A 25336-nucleotide genomic window follows, 5' to 3' on the forward strand; every position below is an offset into this window, starting at 1 on the left:
GCCACCATCACCCTGATACCAAAACCAAAGATGTCACAAAGAAAGAAAATTATAGACCAATATCACTGATGAATATAGATGTAAAAATCCTCAACAAAATACTAGCAAACAGAATCCAACAACACATTAAAAGGATACACCACGATCAAGTGGGATTTATCCCAGGGATGCAAGGATTCTTCAATATACGCAAATCAATCAGTGTGATACACCATATTAATAAACTGAAGAAGAAAAACCATATGATCATGTGAATAGATGCAGAAATAGCTTCTGACAAAATGCAACACCCATTTATGATAAAAACTCTCCAGAAAGTAGGCATAGAGGGAACCTACCTCAAAAGAAATAAAAAGAATCCAAAACAAAAAAGAAGAAGTGAAACTGTCACTGTTTGTAGATGACATGATACTATACATGGAGAATCCTAAACATGCTACCAGAAAACTACAAAAGCTAATCAATGAGTTTGGTAAAGTTGCAGGATACAAAATTAATGCACAGAAATCTCTTGCATTCCTATATACTAATGAAAAATCTGAAAGAGAAATTAAGGAAACACTGCAATTTACCATTGCAACAAAAAGAATAAAATACCTAGGAATAAACCTACCTCGGGAGACAAAAGACCTGTATGCAGAAAACTATAAGACACTGATGAAAGAAATTAAAGATGATACCAACAGATGGAGAGATATACCATGTTCTTGGTCTGGAATAATAAATATTGTGAAAATGACTACACTACCGAAAGTAATCTACAGAGTCAATGCAATCCCTACCAAATTACCAATGGCATTTTTTACAGAACTAGAACAAAAAGTCTTAAAATTTGTATGGAGACACAAAAGACCCAGAATAGCCAAAGCAGTCTTGTTTTGTTTTGTTTTGTACTATATTACAGAGCTCGTGGAGTATATCACAAAGCTACAGTAATCAAAACAATATGATACTGGCGCAAAAACAGAAATATAGATCAATGGAACAGGATAGAAAGCCCAGAGATAAACACATGCACATATGGTCACCTTATCTTTGATAAAGCAGGTAAGAATATACAATGAAGAAAAGACAGTCTCTAAAATAAGTGGTGTTGGGGAAACTGGATAGCTACATGTAAAAGAATAATATTAGAACACTCCCTAACACCTTACACTGAAATAAACTCAAAATGGATTAAAGACCTAAATGTAAAGTCAGACACTATAAACCTCTTAGAGGAAAACATAGGCAGAACACTCTATGACATAAATCACAGCAAGATCCTTTTTCACCCACCTCCTAGAAAAATGGAAATAAAAACAAAAATAAACTAATGGATCCTAATGAAACTTCAAAGCTTTTGCACAGGAAAGGAAATCATAAACAAGACGAAAAGGCAACCCTCAGAATGGGAGAAAATATTTGCAAACGAATCAGTGGACAAAGGATTAATCTCCAAAATATATAAACAGCTCATGCAGCTCAATATTAAAAAAATAAACAACCCAATCCAACAATGGGCAGAAGACCTAAATAGACATTTCTCCAAAGAAGACATACAGATGGCCAAGAAGCACATGAAAAGCTGCTCAACATCACTAATTATTAGAGAAATGCAAATCAAAACTACAATGAGGTATCACCTCACACCAGTTAGAATGGGCATCATCAGAAAATCTAGAAACAACAAATGCTGGAGTGGGTGTGAAGAAAAGGGAACCCTCTTGCCCTGCTGGTGGGAATGTAAACTGATATAGCCACTATGGAGAACAGTCTGGAGGTTCCTTAAAAAGCTAAAACTAGAATTACCATATGATCCAGCAATCCCACTACTGGGCATATACCCAGAGAAAACCATAATTCAAAAAGACACATGCACCCCAATGTTCACTGCAGCCTCAGCCATAAAAAGGAACAAAAGTGGGTCATTTGTTGAGACGTGGATGGATCCAGAGACTGTCATACAGAGTGAAGTAAGTCAGAAAGAGAAAAATAAATATCATATATTAACGCATATATGTGGAACCTAGAAAAATGATACAGATGAACTGGTTTGCAGGGCAGAAATTGAGACACACATGTAGAGAACAAACATATGGAGACCAATGGGGGAAAGCGGCGGGGGGGTGGGGGGGGTGGTGTGATGAATTTGGCCATTGGGATTGATATGTATACACTAATGTGTATAAAACTGATGACTAATAAGAGCCTGCTGTATTAAAAAAAGAAATAAAAGAAAACAAAAAACAGTAACTAAAAAACCCAAAATACCAGCTTTTGGTTTCCACTGATTTTCTCTACTGTTGGTCAGATTCCTATTCAGTAATTTTAGCTCTAACAGGCCCTTCCTGTTGCAGCTTCATAAAGTAAAAGCTCAGATCATTGATTTTTTACCTCATTTCTTTTCTTATTTATGGGTTTAAAGCTATGGGTTGTCTTCTAAGCACTTCTTTAGCTGCATTCCACAACTTGTAATATGCTGTGTTTCCATTATCATTCAGACCAAAATATTTTCAAGTTGCCCTTATAAATTTTTCTTTAACTTATAAGTTACTTATACATGTTATTTTCCAAATATGTGAGGATTTCTCATATGTCTTTCTGTTATTGATTTCTATTTTAATTCCATTTTGGTCAGACAACATACTTTAAATTTTCAATCATTTGTGTGACCATACTGATGCCTGAGGTCATGGACATTAAGGCAGGCACATCAGGACGGTGACAAGCCCTTCTCTGACAATTGCTGGTCCTTCATCTTGTTCAGGAACATCACAATCTCCATTGTCCCAAGAAGGTCAAAAGTATGGGTTTAAATTCAAGTGACATTCTACTATTCCACCCTCTCTCTCTTCCCCCAGCATCTTATTCCTTCCCTTTTCCAGGGCTACTGACCTTTGTGGAAGTGGGGCTTCAGCTCATGCTCCCAAGAACCCTAATTTCTCCTCACTCTTCTAATTTCCTCCCTGCAAATCTCAGAGAATAATCACTATAGAGAGAAGGTGGCAGCACCAAAAATGAAATGGAGGAGGAAAAGCCAAAATACCTTTTATGTCTTAATCTCGAAGGTCACACATTGTCAGTTCTGCCACGTTACATTTTAGAAGCAAATCACTAAGTACAGCACATGCCTTTTGAAGGGAGGAGTATCAAAAAATTTGTGGACACATTTTAAACCACCAGAACAATGTCATAATTGTTACCCTAAATAATCATATATCTTTTAAAAGAACTAAGAGAGGGAAAGAAAATATATATAGTCATTTATTTTTATACATATGTATTACCTCTGGTTTCTTTATTCCTTCCAATAACTCATGGATCAGCAAACTAGAGTCCACGGGCCCAATCAAACCCACTGCCTATTTTTGCATGGCCTGAGAGCCAAGAATGGTTTTACTTTTTTTTAATGGTTGAGGAAAAAAATCAATGGAAGAATATTTTTGTGACATGCAAAAATTATATGGAATTTAAATTTCAGTGTCTATAATAAAATTTACTGGAATGTAGCCATGCTCATTTATTTATGTATTGTTTATATAGTTCCTTTCACAGCAGAATTGAGTTGTTTCAACAGACCATATGACCCACAAAGCCTAAAATATTTACCATCTGATCCTTTCCAGAAAAAGTTTATCAGCCTCTACTATACATGCAAATTACCATCTGGTGTCATTTGCTTTTAACCTAAAGAATTTCCATTATCATTTTTCATAGATGACATTACAGTGACAAATTCCCTCAGATTATCTGTTTATCTGAAAATATCTTTATTCCAGCTTCATTTTTGAAAGATACTTTTCCTAACTGATGATTGGACATTGTGGATAATACATTGTAACAACAATGAATTGTTATGTTTTCCTGCAGCCTTGATTTTTCTTCTAACAGACAATTAACTTGTCTGGACCCAAACTATAAATTAAGCAACTGCCTGAACATTGCTTTTGTTTTTGGGTCTTGAATTGTTTTGTTGGATTTTAATTATGATTTTTGGATATCTTTCAGCCTCCATTGTTTTTAATGATAAGACAAGTGTTAACCATATCATTATAGGCAAACCTCATTTTATTGTACTTCACTTTATTGTGCTTTGCAGATATTGCAGTTTTTACAAATTAAAGATTTGTGGCAACCCTGTGTTGACCATGTCTATCAGCACCATTTTTCCAACAGCATTTGCTCACATAGTGTCTCTGTGTCACATTTAGATAATGCCTGCAGTATTTCAAAGTTTTTATTATTATAATATTTGTTATGGTGATCTGTGATCAGTGATCTTTGATGTAACTACTACTCCCTGAAGGCTTGGACTATGGTTAGCGTTTTTTAGCAATAAAGTTTTTTTTTTGTTTTGTTTTGTTTTTGCGGTATGCGGGCCTCCCTCTGTTGTGGCCTCTCCCGTTGCGGAGCACAGGCTCCGGACGCGCAGGCCCAGCGGCCATGGCTCACGGGCCCAGCCGCTCCGCAGCATGTGGGATCCTCCCAGACCGGGGCGCGAACCCAGTTCCCCTGCATCGGCAGGCAGACGCGCAACCACTGCGCCACCAGGGAAGCCCCACAATAAAGTATTTTTAAATTAAGGTATGTACATTGTTTTTTTCGACATAATGCTACTGCACACTTAACAGACTACAGTATAGTGTAAACATAACTTTTACATGCACCAGGAAACCAAAAAAAATTCATGTGACTCCCTTTATTGTAATATTTGCTTTATTGCAGTGATCTGGAACTGACTCTGAAATTGCTCTGAGGTACGCCTGTATTCCCCTGTATGTAATGTACCATATTTTCTCTGGGCTGCTTTCAAGATTTCCTTTCTATCTTTGGCATTTAGCAATTTGCCTATAATGTGTCTAGTTGTGGTTTTCTTTTATATTGATTCTAGCTGGAGGTCACAGATTGTCTTGAATCTCCAAGCTAGTTTTTCTCAAACATGAGCAGTTTTCAGCCACTATTTCTTCCAATATTTTCCTGCTTCTTTCTCTCTCACCTCTACCTATGGGATTCCAACTAAAGGCAGTAAGAATTCAGCTATCCCCCAAGAGGAGATATGCAGAGATACAAAAAGCCCTCAGTTTAAAAAAATCAGTAAACTTGCAAATTTCACCTACTGCAGTTCTGTCTTTCCAAGGTTATCTCCTATTTGGTTTGCATTGCTCTGACAGAGCTCCTATGGTCTTCCCTGAATACTCACAACAGTCAGCCAGGTATGGATGGCAGAATTTGTACTCTGAGGTTTAGCCTTTGGCAGCTCTCTCCATTCCAGGATTTTCCTCCTAAATTTCAAGCTTCTTTGCTAATCCTCAACTTTATCCTCTGACACTTCAAGCCAGTATGGTTGTGGTTTTCTGTCTCTGGAGCTATGGCAGTTAGGGAGAACCTTATGCAAAAAGCCACAAATTCACAATTCTTACCCACTACTTAGTTACTTTAAAGAATAAACTCCCCACCAGTTTCTGTGCTTATTTTTGGTCTTTTGGGTCTGTTAGTATTTTTGATCTCTTTTCCAGTGCTTTCAAATAATGTTACCTTACATTTTTTTCCAGGGTTTATCATTGTTACCTGTGGCAGCGTTCATTCACCTCACCAATTCACCACTACTATTACCTAAGGTTAGTAGTCCCCTGGTTTTTTAAAAACAATCTCCCAAACTTGAATTTATCATTTTATATATTATAAAATTTTAATTATTGGTAGTACTATAATGGAAAATAAACTACCTAAAGTAATGGAAAAGCCCAACTTCCACAAATGTAGAAATAAATTTGCATGCGTACAATGTACAATATCCTCACGCAGCTGCTGCTGAAATTGGTGCCTTGCTATTCTACACCCATATATACCTAACTGGAATACAATTAGGGCTGGGGTTGTCAGGCTGAGAGTCATGAAAATCATCGAAGCAAATAAACTACTTGCAATTATTTAAAAGTTAAAAAGAATTAATTTAAGTTCCCTCCAAAAGATTTGTAGACTGTTTTCAATCATGTCCCATGGATTAAAAGATTAAGAAAAGGAAGATGGATGTTTGGAATAAGTACTTGTATACCTTTCAGAAACAACAGCAATAATTAAGAGCAACATTTGAAGATGTCTTTTTTAAATGAAATACTTACCTTTGTTCTTCTAAAATGAGAAAATATTTTAACAACATTTTTCAAAATCCATTACACATTTTCTTATACCAAGACAGCATAAGTAAGAACTGAAGAAAGAACCCACAACATTTGCTCTTAGGAATTCTACTTATATTCTCCTTTCACTGATAATTAAATACTAATATTCCATGGAATTTCAATCACAGAACTGTGAAGTTAGCAAAGTAAATCTGTGATTTGTAAAAAGCTCAGAAGAGACTACATAAGTAATTTAGTCCATTATATGCAAATTGCTGAGTTAGGCTTTTAGTATTCTGAAGGATCCCTTTATTCTCACTATAGCAATAGCAGTAGCCAAACAACTGTTATCCCACAACAAGCAAAAGAACCATTTTCATGCAGAATGAGTACAACAAATAGAAAAGGAGAAAATGGAGACCAAGGGCATCTTTCTTACACCAATTTTATAAAACAAACAAACAAACAAAAAAACAAGAGAACACCCTCTATGATTCTGTCATTCTTCCTTAGACAAAACATTAAGTGGTGGCTTTGCTCTAAATCAGACATGATAAAATCTGATAGGAGAACTACAGTCAAACTAAGTGAATTTGCCAATGAAAGCAATATTGCTGATGTTAAAATTCAAGTGTAAGTTAGCATAAACATCAGCAGGAATTCTCAAGAGACAGAGGAAACTGTTGGCAGTGTTAGATATGTTAATTATCTTGATTGTGATGAGTTCATATATATGTCAAAACTTACCAAACTGTATGCTTTGGCATGCAGTTTACACTACCTCAATTAGATTTCAATAAAGTTAAAAAAAAAAAACAACAGGAAAAAATCATTATTCATTTTTACTCATCACTTGGATACTTAAAGTCAAAAGCAGAAACCAATTCAAAGTCTGTAACCAAGTATAATTAACAACTCAAGGATCACAAATAGTCATCCAAGTTAAAAGTCATCCAAGTTAAAAGAACAGATATATCAACTTTTTCAAAAAAAAGAATGAAAGTCTCAATGGAAATATCCTGAGACTCACTGGTCAAAGGATTATAGAGGTCACATTGCCTAAGCTATTTACGTCCCACCCAGGTGTAGAATGCTCCTGGTTTCCATTTCCAAATGGATGTGATGACACAGAGTTTATTTATCAGGATTTGCAGCCTTACTGTACTTCTCTTCCTTGCACCTCTGCAGAATCTCTAAGCTCCTCTGGTGGACTGGGTGTTGGAGAAAGCTAATACTGTCCATACTTTTCAAAACTGCACATGGCGCTGTATCATCATGTCCTTAGGAAGCAAAAGAAAAACAAAAAATGGAGAAGAAAAAGACATTATATAAGCCCAAACCAATAGAGAATCAAGGACAATGCTGCCGACTATCTTAAGAGTAAATAAAAATGTATCAAGTAACTAGGGTTAAATGTGAATAATTTTTCCAATTAATTTGAGGCAATTACACAAAAACAATAGGAAAAAATAAAGGTCCTGTTCAGGTATTCAAAAGTATCCTTTTTCAGTACTCAAAGTGTTGTGAGTTAACATCATACTAAAAATTTTTAATTTAAAATACCAGGGAAATTTCAAAAACAATTGTATGGTGTCTTTTTTTTTAATGGACTCATTTTTATCAGGTCTGAAATATAATTAGCATAGAGTTGGCAACAATGCAAGAAACACTGATGGAACCCCAAAGAGAAATATACCCAAAACAATTTACCAAAAGTTAAACGTTCACAAATCTCGCAATTAACCACACCTGTAGGAATTCCAAGTGTGTCAATGTTGAAAGAGTAGGAAGAAAAGCACTATAGAGCAGGAAAACCCAGCAGCACTTCTGTACTTATAAATCTGAAAACAAAGCTGGAAAATCTGTCAGAATCAACTATTGGGAGGAAAGGAACGAGAGCACATTCAAGTAAGGACCAAAGCCCCAGATTAGTGCTACTGAAACAGTGAGACACTCGAGCAGTAAAGAGGGAAGGAAGATTGTACCATAAATATTAGGAATAAATGGATTTAAAAGAGAATTCAGGTTTGGGAGAAGTCAAGTATCATTTACACAAGAACATCTCTAGAGTTAGGACATGAAGTTCAAATGTATGTAGGTTTGCCTTTAAAAAATAAAAGTGAATAGTTTAACAATAGACGGAGGCAAATTAAGCAACACATAATTATGAACTAAAGTTCCATTAGTACATATTTACTGTATAATTAGGAATAAGATACTATCTATGAATAGTTCTCAAGGCAGGATCATTATAAAAGTTAAACAGAAGCAGAGTAATTCAAAGAGGTTTGCATGGTTTAACCAAACTATAATACCTTAAACTGAGTATCTACATCCAGAGAATAGGCATCCACGTTTTAGTTAAAGAGACAGAATTTCATGATACCATAACATCAGATTATAGATAGACAGATAGATATAGAAACAGATATCCGATATAGATATAGATAGATATATCAGGCTTTTGTAAAATTAAAAAAAAATTTCGTATCCTATAATTAAAAAGTAAGCTAATAAAACACTATCTAATTTATCCAGTACAGAGTCCATAGCTGTACATGTTCAATGATTCAAGAAGAGACAAGTATTACCAAGTTACCATCATTTCTTAGTCAAAAGATACCTCAATAAAAATATTCTATTCTCCATAATCCCCTCCTTCATAGACTCTTGGCGGGGGAACGAATGCTTAGGCTCAGATGAGGCTGCACTTGGTTAGTAACAGGGTGGGGGGCTAGGGGTTAGGGTAAGCCATCAGTTGAGGGGGACCATTTGAAGAAAAAACCACCTGGTGAGTTACACTCATATTCCATCCAAATTGTAATTTTTGAAAGTTATCAACAGACTTTCAGGCCCTTCAATAGCTAATGATACACTGTTAGTCAGAAATAATTTAAGAAGATCATGGTATTAAAGTGTTTTATATAAGAGTTCAGAATATTAAATATAGTAAATTATTATGTAATCTTAAATTAAAACTTGCTCAACTTGACTACAGCCTCTGTACTCAATTTTCTATTTTATCTAAATAAATTGTGGGCAATGCCATTTGGATATGGGTAATTTTATATCTGTGACTGTTTTGTGTCTCACCGACTGTTTTGTGTCTCATCATCATACCTACAACTTAGGGTTTTGGTTTTTTTTAACTTCTGTTCTTTCATTCTGCTTTCTATGCCTTCTTTTAACTCTTTAACAATTTTAAACACTGCTTTACAGACTATAATACTATTTCCAAACCTTAAAGTGATACTCCTCTCTGTTGTGTGTACTAACTCCCTGTCAAGGTGGTTTGGTTTCCTAGGATGGTTTTATAAGTAAATTTTCAGTGGAGTCTCAAACTCTTAAAAGAGGTTTATTTAGTGTTTGCTTATGCTAAGTTCCTAGCCTAGTTTTGATAATTTCTTAGTTTGAGATTATGCACCAAACGAACAGCATAAATTCTCTCGCATGGTGAAGAAGATAAGGGGCACTAATTTTTTTAGGCAACTTTTCTTTCAAACTTTATCTAAGGCCTAACACATACTGATATGATTCTTCTTGTTCTTCTAGGCAAGGCCAACAGACAATTTTACAATTATCTTTTCAGTGACAGAAAAGTTCAAGCTCTTTGAAGCTCCTACACCATATAAAACAGGGGCTCAATCCCAGCTCCACTGTATCATTCAAACCTGAAGCCATGTCTCTGATCCTATAATAGTTTCTATAATGCCAGCTCCCAGGCCTTAGGGCCATTTTTTTAAAGGTATATTTCACATACAGTAAACTCCACTAATCTCAAGTACACAGTTTGATGAGCTTAAACAAATAGTTATATCATATAATACTCAATCAAGATACAGGACACTTCCATCACCTCAGCAAGTTATTTCATTCCCTTCTGGTAAATACCACCCCTACCCCTCCCAAAGTCAATCAAGTAATGATCCCAGGAGTGGGACTGCTGGATCACACGGTAATTCTATTTTTAGTTTTCTGAGGAACCTCCATGTTGTTTTCCATAGTGGCTATACCAACTTATATCCCCACCAACAGTGTAGGAGGGTTCCCTTTTCTCCACACTCTCTCCAACACTGTTATTTGTAGACGTTTTAATGATGATCATTCTGACCAGTGTGAGGTGGTACCTCATTGTAGTTTTGATTTGCATTTCTCTAATAATTAGTGATGTTGAGCATCTTTTCATGTGCCTACTGGCTATCTGTATGTCTTCTTTGGAGAAATGTCTATTAAGGTCTTCTGCCCATTTTTCAATTGGGTTGTTGTTTTGTTGTTTTTGAGTCGTATGAGCTGTTTGTATACTTTGGAGTTTAAGCCTTTGTCTGTTGCATCATTTGCAAATATTTTCTCCCATTCCATTGGTCGTCTTTTTGTTTTTTTATGGTTTCCTTTGCTGTGCAAAAGCTTGTAAGTTTGATTAGGTCCCATTTGTTTATTTTTGTTTTTATTTCTATTGCCTTGGGAGACTGACCTAAGAAAACATTGGTATGATTTATGTCAGAGAATGTTTTGCCTTTGCTCTCTTCTAGGAGTTTTATACTGTCATGTCTTATGTTTAAGTCTTTAAGACATTTTGAGTTTATTTTTGTGCATGGTGTGAGGGTGTGTTCTAACTTCACTGATTTACATGCAGCTGTCCAACTCTCCCAACATCATTTATTGAAGAGACTGTCTTTTCTCCATGGTATATCCTTGTCTCCTTTGTTGAAGATTAATTGACCATAGGTGTATGGGTTTATTTCTGGTCTCTCTATTCTGTACCATTGATCCGTATGCCTGTTTTTGTACCAATACCACATTGTTTTGATTACTGTAACTTTGTGGTATTGTCTGAAGTCTGGGAGAGTTATGCCTCCTGCTTTTTTAAAAAATAATTAATTAATTAATTAGTATTGATTTTTGTCTGCGTTGTGTCTTCATTGCTGCGCATGGGCTTTCTCTAGTCGCAGTGAATGGGGGCCACCCTTTGCTGAAGTGCGCGGGCCTCTCATTGTGGTGGCTTGTCTTTGTTGCAGAGCACAGGCTCAAGGCACGCGGGCTCCAGTAGTTGTGGCACGTGGGCTCAGCAGCTGTGGCTCATGGGCTCTAGAGTGCAGGATCAGTAGTTGTGGCACATGGGCTTAGTTGCTCTGCGGCATATGGGATCTTCCCAGACCAGGACTTGAACCTGTGACCCCTGCACTGGCAGATGGATTCTTAATCACTATGCCACCAGGGAAGTCCTCCTGTTTTGTTTTTTTTCCTCAGGATTGCTCTAGCAATTCTGGGTCTTTCATGGTTCCATATAAATTTTTGGATATTTGTTCTAGTTCTGTGAAAACTGTCATGGGTAATTTGACAGGATCTCATTATATCTGTAGATTGCTTTGAGTAATATTGCCATTTTAACTATATTAATTCTTCCAATCCAAGAGCATGGGATATCTTTCCATTTCTTTGAATCCTCTTTTATTTCCTTTATTAATGTTTTATAGTTCTCAGTGTATAAGTCTTTCACCTCCTTGGTCAGATTTATTCCTAGATACTTTTCTTTTGGTGCAATTTTAAAAGGTTTTTGGGGTTTTTTAAAATAAATTTATTTATTTATTTTTGGTTGCATTGGGTCTTCGCTGCTGCACACGGGCTTTCTCTAGCTGTGGAGAGGGGAGCTACTCTTTGTTGTGGTGTGCGGGCTTCTCATTGCGGTGGCTTCTCTTGTGGAGCACGGGCTCTAGGCACGTGGGCTTCAGTAGTTGTGGCACAAGGGCTCAGCAGTTGTGACTCGCGGGCTCTAGAGTGCAGGCTCAGTAGTTGTGGCACACGGGCTTAGTTGCTCCACAGCATGTGGGATCTCCCCAGACCAGGGCTTAAACCCATGTCCCCTGCAATGGCAGGTGGATTCTTAACCACTGCACCACCAGGGAAGTCCCAGTATTTTTTTTTTTTTTACACTCCCTTCCTGATATTTCATTGTTAGTGTAAAGAAATACAACTGATTTCTGAATGTTACTCTTGTATCCTGCTACTTTGCTGAATTCATTTATTAGATCTAGTAGTTTTTGTGTGGAGTCCTTAGGGAGAAATTCTGTACTTTTAAACTATTACTCCCCTTGTTATCTCCCTGTCTGCCCTGAGCAAACACTAATCTACATTCTTTCTTGACAGATTTGCCTATTCTAGAAAATTCATATAAATGAAATCATACAGTATGTGGCGTTTTGTGTCTTACGCTTTCACTTAACAAAATGCTTTCAAGGTTCACCCATGTTATAGCATGTACTAGTACCTCATTAATTTATGTGACAGAATAGTATTCCATTGTATGGATATACCACATTTTGTTTATCCAGTCATCTGTTGATGAACATTTGAGTTGTTTCTACCTTTTGGCTATTATGAATATGTTGCTAAGAACATTAAGTACAAGTTTTTGTTTGAACACCTGCTTTCAATTCTTTTAAGTACCTACCTAAGAGTGGAACTGCTGGGTAAAATGTAACTACCAGGTTGTTTTACAAAGTGGCTGCACCATTTTAAATTTTCACCAGCAGCATATGAGGCTTCCAATTTCTCCACATCCTTATTACCAACATTTGTTATTACCTGTCTATTTTATTGTAGCCATCCTAGTAGATGTGAAGTTGTATCTTACTGTGGTTTCAATTTGCATTTCCCTAATGACAAATTATATTGACCATCTTTTCATGTTTTTTATTGACTATTTGCATATCTTCTTTGGAGAAATGTCTTTTCAGATCCTTTGCCCATTTTTTAATTGGGTTACTAGTTTTTTACTACTGAATTACAAGAATTGTATATATTCTAGATACCAGTTCCTTATTAGATACATGATTTATAAATATCTTCTATCATTCTGTGAGTTGTCATTTCACTTTTTAAAAAATATTTATTTATTTATTTATTTGGTTGCACCGGGTCTTAGTTGCAGCAGGCAGGCTCCTCAGTTGTGGCTCACAGGTTCCTTAGTTGCAGCTCTCTAGCTCTTTAGTTGTGGTATGCATGTGGGATCTAGTTCCCTGAACAGGGATCAAACCCGGGCCCCCTGCATTGGGAGTGTGGAGTCTTATCCACTGTGCCACCAGGGAAGTCCCTTCACTCTCTTAATAGTATCCTTTGAGGCACAAAAATTTTTAATTTTGATGAAGTCGAATTTATCCATTTTTTCTTTGGTTGCTTGTGCTTTATACCTAATCCTGTCATACCTAAGAATCCACTGGCTAATCCAAACTGGGAAATGTGAATCCTCCAATTTCTGTCCTTCTTGCATTTCTGGATTCCTTTACCTATCAATTTTAGGATTAGCTTGTCAATATCTGCATAAAGGTAGCTGTGGTTTTGACAGGACTATGCTGAATCTGTAGATCCAGTATTGCCATCTTAACTATGCCTCCCAATGCATAAACATAGAATATCTTTCCATTTATTGCAGTATTCTTTAAGTTTTTTCAACAATATTTTGTAGTTTCAGTGGACAAGTCTTGCAATTCTTTTGTTAAATTTATTAGTAAGAATTTTATACTTGTTGGTGCTCTTGTAACTGAAGCACCAACTTAATTTTGTTTTCAGGTTGTTTACTCTTAATATCTAGAAATACAACCAATTTTGCATGTTGATGTTGTGTCTTGCAACTTGAGCTCATTTTTTACCTCTAGTAGATTTTTTTGTAAATTCCTTAGGAAATTTTACACAAAATATGTCATCTACAAACAAAATGGTTTCTTCCTTTCCAATTTGGATGTCTTTTATTTCTTTGTGTTGCCTGATTACTCTTACCAGGATTTCCAGGACAATGTTAAGAGGTGAAAACAGATATCCTGTCTTGTTTCTGATCTTAAGGGAAAAGTATTCAGTCATTCACCATCAAGAATGATATAACCTTTGGGTTTTTCACAGGTCTCCTTATCAGACTGAGGAAGTCCCCTTCTATTGCTAATTCGTTCAGCATTTTTATGATGAAAAATATGAAAAGGTATTCATGTCTGTCAAGTGCCTCTTCTGTGTCTATTGAGGTGATGATCTGATTTTTGCCCTTTAGTCTATCAATGTGGTGTATTACATTGATTTGAGTTTTCTAAGGTGAACCAACCTTGCATTCCTGGGTAAATTCCACTAGATAATGGTGTAAAATACTTTTTACATATTGCTGGATTCAGTCTGCAAGGATTTTGTTAAGGATTTTTGTTGAGGGATATTGGTTTGTGGTTTTCATTTTTGTGATGTCTTATCTGATACGCTGGTAATACTGGCCTCACAGATTGAGAATGAAAGTATTCCCTTATCATCTATGTTTTTGGAAGAGTTTATAAAGGGTTGGTGTTAATTCTTCATTAAGTATGTGATAAAATTTATCAGTGAATTCACTGTTCCTTGGTTTGTGGGAAGATTTTTTTTCATAACTAATTCAATCTCTTTTCTTGTAACAGGGCTTTTCAAACTTTCTATTTCCTCTGGAGTCAGTATAGGCGGTTAGCATATTTCTAGGAATTTTTCCATTTCCACTAGGTTCTAATTTGTTGACATACAACTGTTAATAGTATTATAATCCTTTTTATTTCCATCAGTTCAGCGGCAACACCCCCCTTTCTTTCCCCAAATTAGTAATTTGAGTCTCCTCTCTCCTCTTATTGGTCTGTCTATCTCAAGGTTTGTCAAATTCGTTTACCTGTTTAAAGAAGTACCTTTCAGTTTTATTTGTTTTCTTATTGTTTTCTACTCTCTATTTTATTTATTTCAGATCTACTCTTTATTATGTCCTTCCTACTGCTTGCTTTGGGTTTAGTTTTCCCTTTTTCCCTAGAATCTTAAGGTGGGGCATTAAGTTATTGATTTGAGATATTCTTTCGTTTTTAATAAAGATAAATTTCTCTAAGGGAGAAATAAATTTCCCTCTAAGCATTGTTTTAGCTGTATCCCATAAGATATGGGTGTATATTTTCTTCTATTCATTTCAAACTATTTTCTAATTTCCCTTATGATTTCTTCTTTGTCCCATTGGTTATTAAGAAGTGTGTTACTTAGTTTCCACATATACCGTAAGACATATTATTTTTGTTCCTCTTTTCTTTCATTACTCTCTTCTTTTGTGTTGAATAGATGTTTTCTAGTATACTATTTTAATATTTTGGTCATTTCTTTTACTATATTATTTTTTAGTTATTTTCTTAACAGGTGCCAAGGGAATTAAAATTAGCATCTTAACTTACAACAATCTAATCTAGATTAAAAGCTACTTAATTTCAATAGTATATAAAAACTTTCCTCCTATATAGCTTCATTTGCTTCCTCCTTCTTTATGCTGTTATTGTCATGCAAATTACATCTTTAAAATGGCATGCCCTCCAAGAGAGATTTATAATGATGGCTTTTTCATAGTTGTCTTTTAAATCAGATTGGAGGAAAAAAAAGTTAGAAAATGTAAAAAGTACATTTTTACTATCTTTTACATTTAACTCTAAGGCTGCCTTTAATGGTGCTCTTTATTTCATGTGCTTTCGAGCTACTGTTTAGTGTCCTTTCATTTCAGCCAGAACAACTCCCTTTAATATTTCTTGTGGGACAGCTAGTAACAGTCACTCAGGATCTGTTTATCTGGGAATGTCATAATTTCATCTTGAAGGATAGTTTTAGTGAATACAGAATTCTTGATTGACAGTGTTTTTTTCTTTCCGCACTTTGAATATGCCAAGTTGCTGTCCTCTAGCCTCAATGCTTTCTAATGATGAATCAACTTTTAATCTTACTGAGGATACTTTGTGTATGATGAATCATTTTTCTCTTGCTGCTTTCAATATTCTCTCATTACCTCTAGACAGTTTAATTATGATATATCTAAGTTTGAATCTCTTTGAATTCACCCACCTTGTAGTTTGTTGAGCTTGCTAGATGTGTAGATTAATTTTCTCATCAAAATTGAGGAGGCGTTGGCCATTATTTCTTGAAATATTCTTTCTTTCCCTTTCCCTCCTTTCCTTCTGGACTCTCAGAAGTTTATATGCCTCATGGTGTCCCATAAGTCTAGAAGCTCTGTTTATTTTTCTTCATCCTTTATTATTCCTATTCCTTAGCCAGATCATCTCAACTGATCTGTCTTCATGTTCACCCGATTATGGCTTCTGCTTATTCAAACCTGCTGCTGAACTCTTCTACTGAATTTCTCATTTTCAGTTATTGTACATTTTTTTCCACTTCAAAACTGATGTGTGTGTGTGTGTGTGTGTGTGTGTGTGTGTGTATAAAATTGATATTCTCCATTTGGTGAGACATTGTTCTCATACTTTCCTTTTGTTCTTCAGATATAGTTACCTTTAAGTCTTTAAATATATTTAAAATAGTTTAAAGACTTTGTCTAGTAATATCAATGTCTGGATTTTTTCAGGGGTAGTTATGTAACACGGCAACTCTGAAAATTCTCTTCCCGGGATTTGCTGTTGCTGCTGTTTCTTACAGTTGCTACTATTTGTTTAGGACTTTCCTGAACTAATTCTGTAAAGTTTGTCACAGGTGACCATGGAAATCTCTGCTCAATTAGCTTAAATGTCAGCTATTGTTTGAAGGCAGATATCTTTACATGCCTGAAACCACTAATTCTCCCAGTTTTTGTCAAGGGTCACTGAGTGTGTATGTTGGTGCATACCTTCAACATTCAGCTAGGCAGTTTACAACTTTGCCTTGCCCTGCTTGCACAGAATCTGAAGGTTATCCTGAAGTAAGAAATCAGGATACCCTCAGGTCTTTACTGAGCATATGCAAAGCCCTGGGCAAGTATACAGTCCTATGCCTGTGCATAGTTATCTAGATTCCCATGAATATATGGGAACTTTTCATAGCCGTTATGGAAACCTCATTCTCCAGCTTTTCCTTTCAAATGTTTTGGTTAGTTTTTGTCCCAGCTGTTATCTACTGCATCAGAGAGTTGCAATGTTCAACAACTGCTTCTGATTGTTTTGGACAAAACCCCTAGGTAAAAGGTTATTCATACTGGGCAAGCTCCAAGTCAGGTTAAAAGATAGACTTGTAAGTGGGGTCTTCCAGGGAACTACCAAATAAGTTGAATATTCTCTGGGAATGGGGCTTTGAAGGAGTGCCAGCCCCCTTCTATTCCCTCCAGGGGTTGTCACACTGCTAATTTTCATTGTGCTTCCAGGCTATTGATTTTCAAGGCTACCACAGAGCTTGGGAGGGAGGGAGGTGAGTAGTACAAGTTAAAACACTACAAAGTGCACTGTCATTATCAATATTCAGCCTTTTTTCTTGTATATATACTTCCCAGATTACTGAAGGCCTTTGATGAATTTACGGAGCTCCAGCAAAGTTATTCTGACAATTTTTGCAAGTGTTCTTGTTGCTTTTATGGAAGAGAGAACTTTCAGAGGTCCTTACTCTACCATTTCATTGACATTTAATCTAAAACCCTTACTCTTAATCACCACACCATAGTGCCTGATACAGAATTGATTTATAAATAATGGTCAGGGTTTTGTTTGTTAACAAAAATGCTCTTAATTGTCTTAAGTACTGGGTAGAATTATGGCTAGAGTACTGCATAGAGATCCTAGATCCTGTTTAGGTGATATCTATATTAGTTTTAGTACCTGGTCATTTCTGGAAATAGATGGTCACTGGAATCCTTCTCCCACTTGCAAAAACAAATGGGAGCACATTAGAGTTACGGAGTCCATTGTGTGGGATGGGGAAGAGGAACAGTTTATGTGGGAACCATTAAAGCTCTCTATCTGCAGACACTATATGAATGGCTTCAGCTTTTCTCCCTGTAGATTAAGGAACCGAATGACAAATTTGGACTCTTTTTCTTGCCTCTTATTTATTTATTTATTTATTTATTTATTTATTTATTTTTGACTGTGTTGGGTTTTTGTTGCTTCGCGCAGGCTTTCTCTAGTTGCAGTGAGTGGGGGCTACTCTTCATTGTGGTGCACAGGCTTCTCATTGCAGTGGCTTCTCTTGTTGCAGAGCATGGGCTCTAGGTGCGTGGGCTTCAGTAGTTGCGGCACGCAGGCTCAGTAGTTGTGGTGCATGGGCTTAGCTGCTCTGCAGTATGTGGGATCTTCCCAGACCAGGGATCGAACCCGTGTCCCCTGCATTGGCAGGTGGATTCTTAACCACTGCACCACCAGGGAAGCCCCTCGTTCTTGCCTTTTATGCTAATGCCACAGCTGAATTCGCTGTCTCTGCCTAGTCTTTTTAGATGGATTAAAATTCCTCTTTGGCTATACTTTTATGTAAATCCAAAAGAACCAAATAAGCATCAATGCACTCACACCTGCATACTGTATAATTCATGGTCAAGTTATGATCTCCCCTGTACTTTCTAGTCCAGGCTCTTTCTTATTCAGGAGGAGTAAATCAGAGACAAGGTGGATGCTACCACTGGAATACCTGTACTCCAATACCTCACTGCTGACCAGAAAAATAATTACCGTTTTTAAATCCACCTCCCTGCAGGGCCAACATGTAGCTTCACTCAGACTGCTTATTTATATGACTCTACTAAGAACATTTTATGGTTTCCTATAACCTGCCCCAGCTATAACATACTACAACTATAACAAATTTATTCTTAAAAGGAATAAGTTGAATTAATTTTTATTTGAAGACCTTAAAATGGCACTGTGCCCTCTAATTTGAAAGTCTATAAAAAAGAAAAAATAACAGTCAAAAGTAGATTTAAATTTGATATTCTCATTTGTGCTCAGTTGGCTTGATGAAGAAAAAGAATGTTAGGGAATTCCTTAAGAAAATCCAGGATTTTTTTGGTTCACCATCAAGGTATTTGTTGACGATCAGCTAAGAGTCCAGTGAAATATCTTATAAAGATGGTCTTAAAGGAAGTGAAAATATATTGCACTTCTGCAGTCTACATCTTCTTTCTTCATTAGAAATATTATTTTTGACCTCTTCTTACTCTCATTCAAGATCTGAACTGGGTTACCTTCTGCCTTTCATATATTCTACTTCTGCTTAAATAATCTCCTTAAATAATCTCCAATTCCTGTTTCATGTTGATATGTTTGCATACTACTTATGGTCATTATAAAGAGTTCTGCATCTACTACTTAGTTCATTTTCACAGTTACTCTGTTAGTTTTTGTTTTGCAATACTACAATGTTCTAATTTTAAAATATCCATTTATCCTAAACCCACCAGAAAACAGCAGGTGGTAAGTGGTGCAGAGGAAGGAAAAATGCTAAATTTTGGCACTGACACTAATATGCTATAATACAATTATTCTCTGTAACAAACCTGCTCAGTCACTGCCTCAAAATGCAAATTAACTATCATTTTGCTTTTTCCTGATAAAAAGTGAAATTTTAGAAGTTTATGCAAGGGCGACTTCTAGCATGTTGGTAATATTCTCTTTCTTAACCTAGAAGATAGTTCCAGGGGTGTTTTCACTTTGTGATAATTCACTGAGCTATATATTTTGTTCTATGCACTTTTCTGTATACATGTTATATCCCAGTATAAAAGAGTTTTCAAAAAGAGTTTATTATGTGGAAGCTCTATGCTGGCCAGAAAGCAAAACTAGATTAGAAAACAAGAAGAATCTAGAAATTATCAAAGTAAAGATAATTTCAGTTGTTGATCATTAGTAGCACTGCCTGTCTTTGTACTAATTAATACTAACATACATAGAACCAGTTTTCACAAATAATATTTTAAATGCCAAAGTAACATTCAATGTGAATAACTTTTACAGAAAGCAATATGCTCAACAGTAAATATAAGAAAAGTTTCTTATCTTAGTCAGTTACGTCTTAGCAGGATATGTATCAATTTTCAAAATTTTCATAATTGATAAGACCAATGTAATAAATAAGAATGCATTTTAAAAGAAAAAACTTTTCCTTAAAGCTTTTTGCTGGTAACTGTAGCCAATAATATTGCGTTACTGTACATATTTGAAAGTTGCCAAGAGATTAAATTGTAAACGTTCTCATCACAGGAAAAAAAGTTTTGTAACTTTGTATAGTAATGGATGGTACCATTTTGCAGTACACACAAATATTGAATCATTATGTTATATACCTGAAACGAATATGTTATATGTCCATTATACCTCAATTTAAAATTTTTTCAAGCTTTTTACAAAGATAGCCTCTTAGAAATAATTTTGGCAAAGGCAAAGCAGTTTTAAGATACTCCTTTTATTAAAAAAAAAAAAAACTATAGTTCTATCCACAAAGGCCAGTTTGCACACATTATAATCTGAAGTACAGAAATGAAATTCAATTAGTTTTGCCTCTCATTTTAGAAATACAATCGCTCAAATATTTTATTCATTTAAAATACATAAAAGCTGAATTTCAAGTTTTACTGCTAGTGCACATGCCCAAAAGCCCTATGAGTAAGTCTAGGAGTTCTGAAAGCACAAAGTGTGTCCTCCTGCACTTCTGCTGAAACTTCTTGGCAAAAAAAATTATTTTAAATAATTACATATGTATTAGAATATCCTCACTATGCAGCAATGGTCTACCTAAGGCTAGAGCTACAGCAAGCAACAGTGTCATTTCAAGTAGGTAGCAAGTACTTTTAAGATGCTCCTCCCACAGAATGTGAAATGAGAATATTTTATGATTTAAGGAGGAGACACACAAAAAAAGTATCCTGTTTTATCCATTTCTAACTTTTAAAGTAAAATCCAGCTAACTGACTTAAGTGTAAGAGGAAAAGAAATTAACACCTCATAAACAGATACTTTACATGTATTATCTGATTTTACCCTCATAATACTGAAGGCAGTATTACACTCCAAGAAAAACAGCTAATAGTCACAAAATCAGTCAAGAGAAGAGATGGCAACTGATTACTGAAGTTGGGTTACCCCACTATACTATACTACCTCCATCCTAATTTTTCTGCCTCCTGATTTATGCTTCCACATTATGTTTCACTTGTAGTAAAAACTATGACTTAAGAAGAAAAGAGAGAAAAATATCAATATTAAATTCTATATAATTAAATAATAATTTCACTTTTTGTTTAAAAATCATACCAATGTCTGAATGCCTAATAAATACCAGGTGCTTTACACTCATTATTCCTATCAGTATTTATTAATAAAAATGTACCAACATATATATACACACACATACACTCACCAGAACTCAATTAGATCTGAAACATGATGTTAGGGCATGGTAAGAAAACAAACAGAAGCATGGTAGAATACTGATGTCTACTGCTTACCAGTTTTTCTCTGAATGTGTCTTTTCCCAGCTTCCCTGAAAGCAATAACAGCTCTGAAAAAAGCTCGGAGAACTGCCCAACGGAAAACAGCTACAGGATCAATTCCAATCATCCCAGAGATAAAGGCATTCTTGCTACTTCTCAGAAGAGCTACAATGTCAGGGCGCATATGATCTGTATTTTTTTCCCGGAAATCCTACATGAAAAAAGTACCAGTGTTACTTTTGAAAAAATTATTAAACCAAGAAGATAATGGGTGACATATGAACAGTGGTTGAATAAGGCTATAGAGGGACTTCTGTTTTAGGCAGCTAAATGGATCAGATAGATATCCTCTACAAAGTCCCATCTGACCCTAAAACTATTTAATTCAATAATTAATTTAAATTAGAATGAGCATTCCACAATCTTATTGCAGCTTGTTAAACACTGGTCAGGGAGAGACTCTCTACAGGACTATCACATAAAATGACAAGAGAGGTGAATAACAAAAAGGAGCCAGAAATGAGAAGACCAGGAACAGCATTTCAAAGGGAACACCTACTACCTATAGGTGGCAATGAGTTGAACAAGTTAGGAGAAAACCAGTAAGACCAGGGGCTGGAGCATTCTTGGCAAGGGTGAGAGTGGTAGAAGAATAAGCAAATAAATAGGCTATGTAGGCTATGTAAGCCTGAACTAGGAGTTTGGGTTTTATTCAAGTGTAAAGAAAAGCCACTGGAAGGATAATGACATGAGCTAACTGGTGTTTTATAAACATCACTGGTTGCTGCAGAGGGAATGAACTGTACAAAGATGGAAAAGGTAGGCCAGCTATTGCAGTATTCCAGAAGAAGAACTGACAGTGACTTGGACTACATTGATGGTACTAGTGGAAAGGGAAAATGGTTATCATATTTGGGATATGTTTTAGAGGTAAGGACAAAGGACTTGCTGGTGGATTAGGGCATGGTGAGTGAATGAGGAAATTAGGTTAACATCTATATTTTGGGTTTGAGCAACAAAGTGGGTAGAGGTACCATATACTGATATGGAGAAGACTAGAGAAAAGAGAAGGTATAGGGATAGAAAATGAGGATTAAGAGGTAAGTTTTGTCCAAGTGAAGCTTGAGATGCTGAGAATAATGATAATAGCAAGTAACATTTATTGAGAGGTTTCTAAGTGTTTGGCACACTTCTAAGCATTTTACATGTGTTGTCTCACTGAAGTTCATTTCATCACCTTAACAACTCCTTGAGGTAGATGATATTATTATTATTCCTATTTTATAGATGAGGAAAGTGAGTCATAGAAAGGTTAACTATCTTGGCTCCTATCACACAGTAACTGGAAGAACAGAGGTTCAAACTCAGTCACTTATAACCAGTATACTATGTCTGCATACAGACATCAAGTAGGCAGATGGATATATTTGTCTAGATTCTTACAGAGATTTCAGAAAATGCATTTGGATATAATCAGCATACAGATTTTTAAAGCTGGATAAGATTACCTAAGGACTGTAAATAGCCAGTTAAAACCACCTGTCAATGGGGGTTGGCGATGACAAAACACAAGAAAATGGGTTTAAATACCCACAGAAAGATAGGGAGGGCAAGAAGCTTAACACTCCTGGAAGAAGGTCCCAGACTGATACGTGTAGTCTAGACATTTGACTATAACCACACCCAGATGGAAGGATTAAAGCTTGGTGAGTAAATCAGTCCATGTCGTTGCAGCTTCACAGAACAGCTCTAACTCAGAATTCTGTGAGAATCATGCCTAGTATGATGTCATCTACCCTCATGTCCAGAAGGCAGCTTGGACTTGTCCTATTACCTTTAGGGCTTTCCTTTCCTAGTAACTCTTGATTCTCCTGAGAACAGGGGAAACAAGCCAGAAGTCTTGGTGCTTAGTTGGTCCCTAAGTACCCTTTGAGCAAACGTATATATTATAAAAGTTAGTAAAACTGAGTAAGAATTTTCAAATCAAATCATCAGCAGAAGCAAACTCCTACTGAGGGAAGACAAATGTCAGGCATTAAGCTAAGCACTATACATAACTTATTTAATTCTAACAATTACTCAATAAAGTGGAATCAATTATAAACCACACCTTACTGATAAGTAAACAGAGAGGTAGAGAATTTCATCAGAGGTCAAGCGTAAGTACCAGTAACAGGAACTAAAACATCAGTCTGCCCTACTCCAAAGATCATCCCGTCCTATTAATAACTATACCATAAAACCTAAAATTCAAGATTTCTTTTCCATGAGGACTGTCAAATGTTGATAGAGACCTTCCTTTTTCAGATGTAATGGTCTTGTCTCTCTGCCTTCATATTTCTAGATTTCTAAGTACACTTCATAAACTAATCACACCATCCTTGAAACTCTCTTCTACTGGCTTCCATAACAACACACTGTGATTTACTACTTACTTCTTGGGCAGTCCTTTGGTTCTGTATTGAAAATTCTTAGGGTTTCATCTTGTGTACTCATATTTTTCCCTCGATCATGTTGTATCAGTTGATCTTGACCATAATTATGACTTGAAACACTATCTAAATGATGATGCCCAAATCTGTATTTCCAGCTCAAATATTTCTTGTTATGTCTGAGATCCACTTATACATCTTAAAGGTATCTCAAACTCGACAGAAAATGCATGACTAGTATTGCTTATATGTTTGAAAGCATTCACCAGTGAAACCATGTGGGCCTGGAATTTCCTTTGTGTAAAATTCTAAACTACTGATTCAAATTATTTAACGGACGTAGGGTTTTCAGGAAAATACAGTGTCAATTTTGGCAATGTATTTTTCATGGAATTTTCCATTCTATCTATGCTGTCAAATTTATTGGCAAAACAAGTTCATATCTTTTTAATATCTGTAGAGTATGTAGTTAAATCCGCTTATTCATTTCTGCTATCTGTAATATGTGAATTTCTTTTTCCTTTCATTAGTTATTTTCTATTAACTTTTACTTATACAGTTTATCCTTGAACAACATGGGGGTTAGGGAGGCCGACCCACCTGTGCAGTTGAAAATCCCGTGTAACTTTATAGTCAGCCCTTTATAGTATCCACGGTGCTGTAACCATGGATTCAACCAATCATGGATCACGTAGCACTACAGTACCTATTTATTGAAAAACACTTGTGTATAAGTGGATCCCCACGTTCAAACCAGTGTTGTTCAAGGGTCAACTGCATTATTTTCTGTTATCCTTTCAAGGAACTCACTTTTGGCTTTGTTAATTTCTCTCCTGTATGTCTACTTTCTATAATATTGATTTCTGGTCTGCTCTTTATTATTTCCCTCTTCTACTTTTGGGGGTTTAATTTGCTGTTCTTTCCCTAGTGTATTTTCAACCAGTCTTCCTTTCTAACATATGCTTTTAAAGTTATCACTTTAAATGCATCCTACAAATTTTGATATGTTGTTATCTTCATTAACGTTCAGTTTAAAATATTATCATTTTAATTGTGATTTGTTTTTTAACTCAGGCGTTATTGAGAAGAATTTTACTTAATTTCTAAACACCCAAAGAATATCTAGTTCTGATATGCCAATTAGGTCAGTTGTTTAGTACTGCTGTTCAATTGTTCTATTTTTATTGATTTTGTGTCTGCATATTCTGTTGTTACTGAGAGATACGTATTAAAATCTAAAACTTTGATGGTAAAATTGCCTAGTTCTACTTTTGCTCCCCTTTTGGCTTATATAATTGAACTGAAGTCATTAGGTACATATAACTTTTGATATGTCTTCTGTTGAACGGGTCCCTTTATTGTTATGAAATGTGCTTCTTTATCTCTAATAATAATTCTTGTCTTAAAGTCTATCTTGTCTGATAATAATGTAATTATACCAGCTTTCTTTTAGTTAGGGTTTGCCTGGTGTGTCTTCTTCCCATCCTTTTATTTACTTTCAACCTATCTGATAATATGAATGAATATTTTTTTGTTTTTGTTTTAGACTGTATTTTTTTTTTTTTTTTTTTTTTTTTTTTTGCGCTGGATGGGGGCCCCTCACTGTT

General features: G+C 35.7%; 1 protein-coding gene across 8 annotated transcripts in view; it reads right to left on the reverse strand.

Annotated features, from left to right (window-relative positions):
- The window catches only part of MYO9A (myosin IXA), a 283494-nt gene that overhangs the window by 134291 nt on the left and 123867 nt on the right, over nt 1-25336 (reverse strand). For all 8 annotated transcript variants that reach the window (XM_028495017.1, XM_055088082.1, XM_024128692.3 and 5 more), the window contains 2 exons: nt 21313-21508; nt 7265-7384 (listed from right to left, as the gene is read on the reverse strand). In XM_028495017.1, coding sequence (XP_028350818.1) covers nt 7265-7384; nt 21313-21508 — 316 coding nt within the window. The remainder of the gene's footprint in view (nt 1-7264; nt 7385-21312; nt 21509-25336) is intronic.

The sequence above is a fragment of the Physeter macrocephalus genome, chromosome 11, assembly GCF_002837175.3.
Source record: "Physeter macrocephalus isolate SW-GA chromosome 11, ASM283717v5, whole genome shotgun sequence".
NCBI lineage: Eukaryota > Metazoa > Chordata > Mammalia > Artiodactyla > Physeteridae > Physeter > Physeter macrocephalus.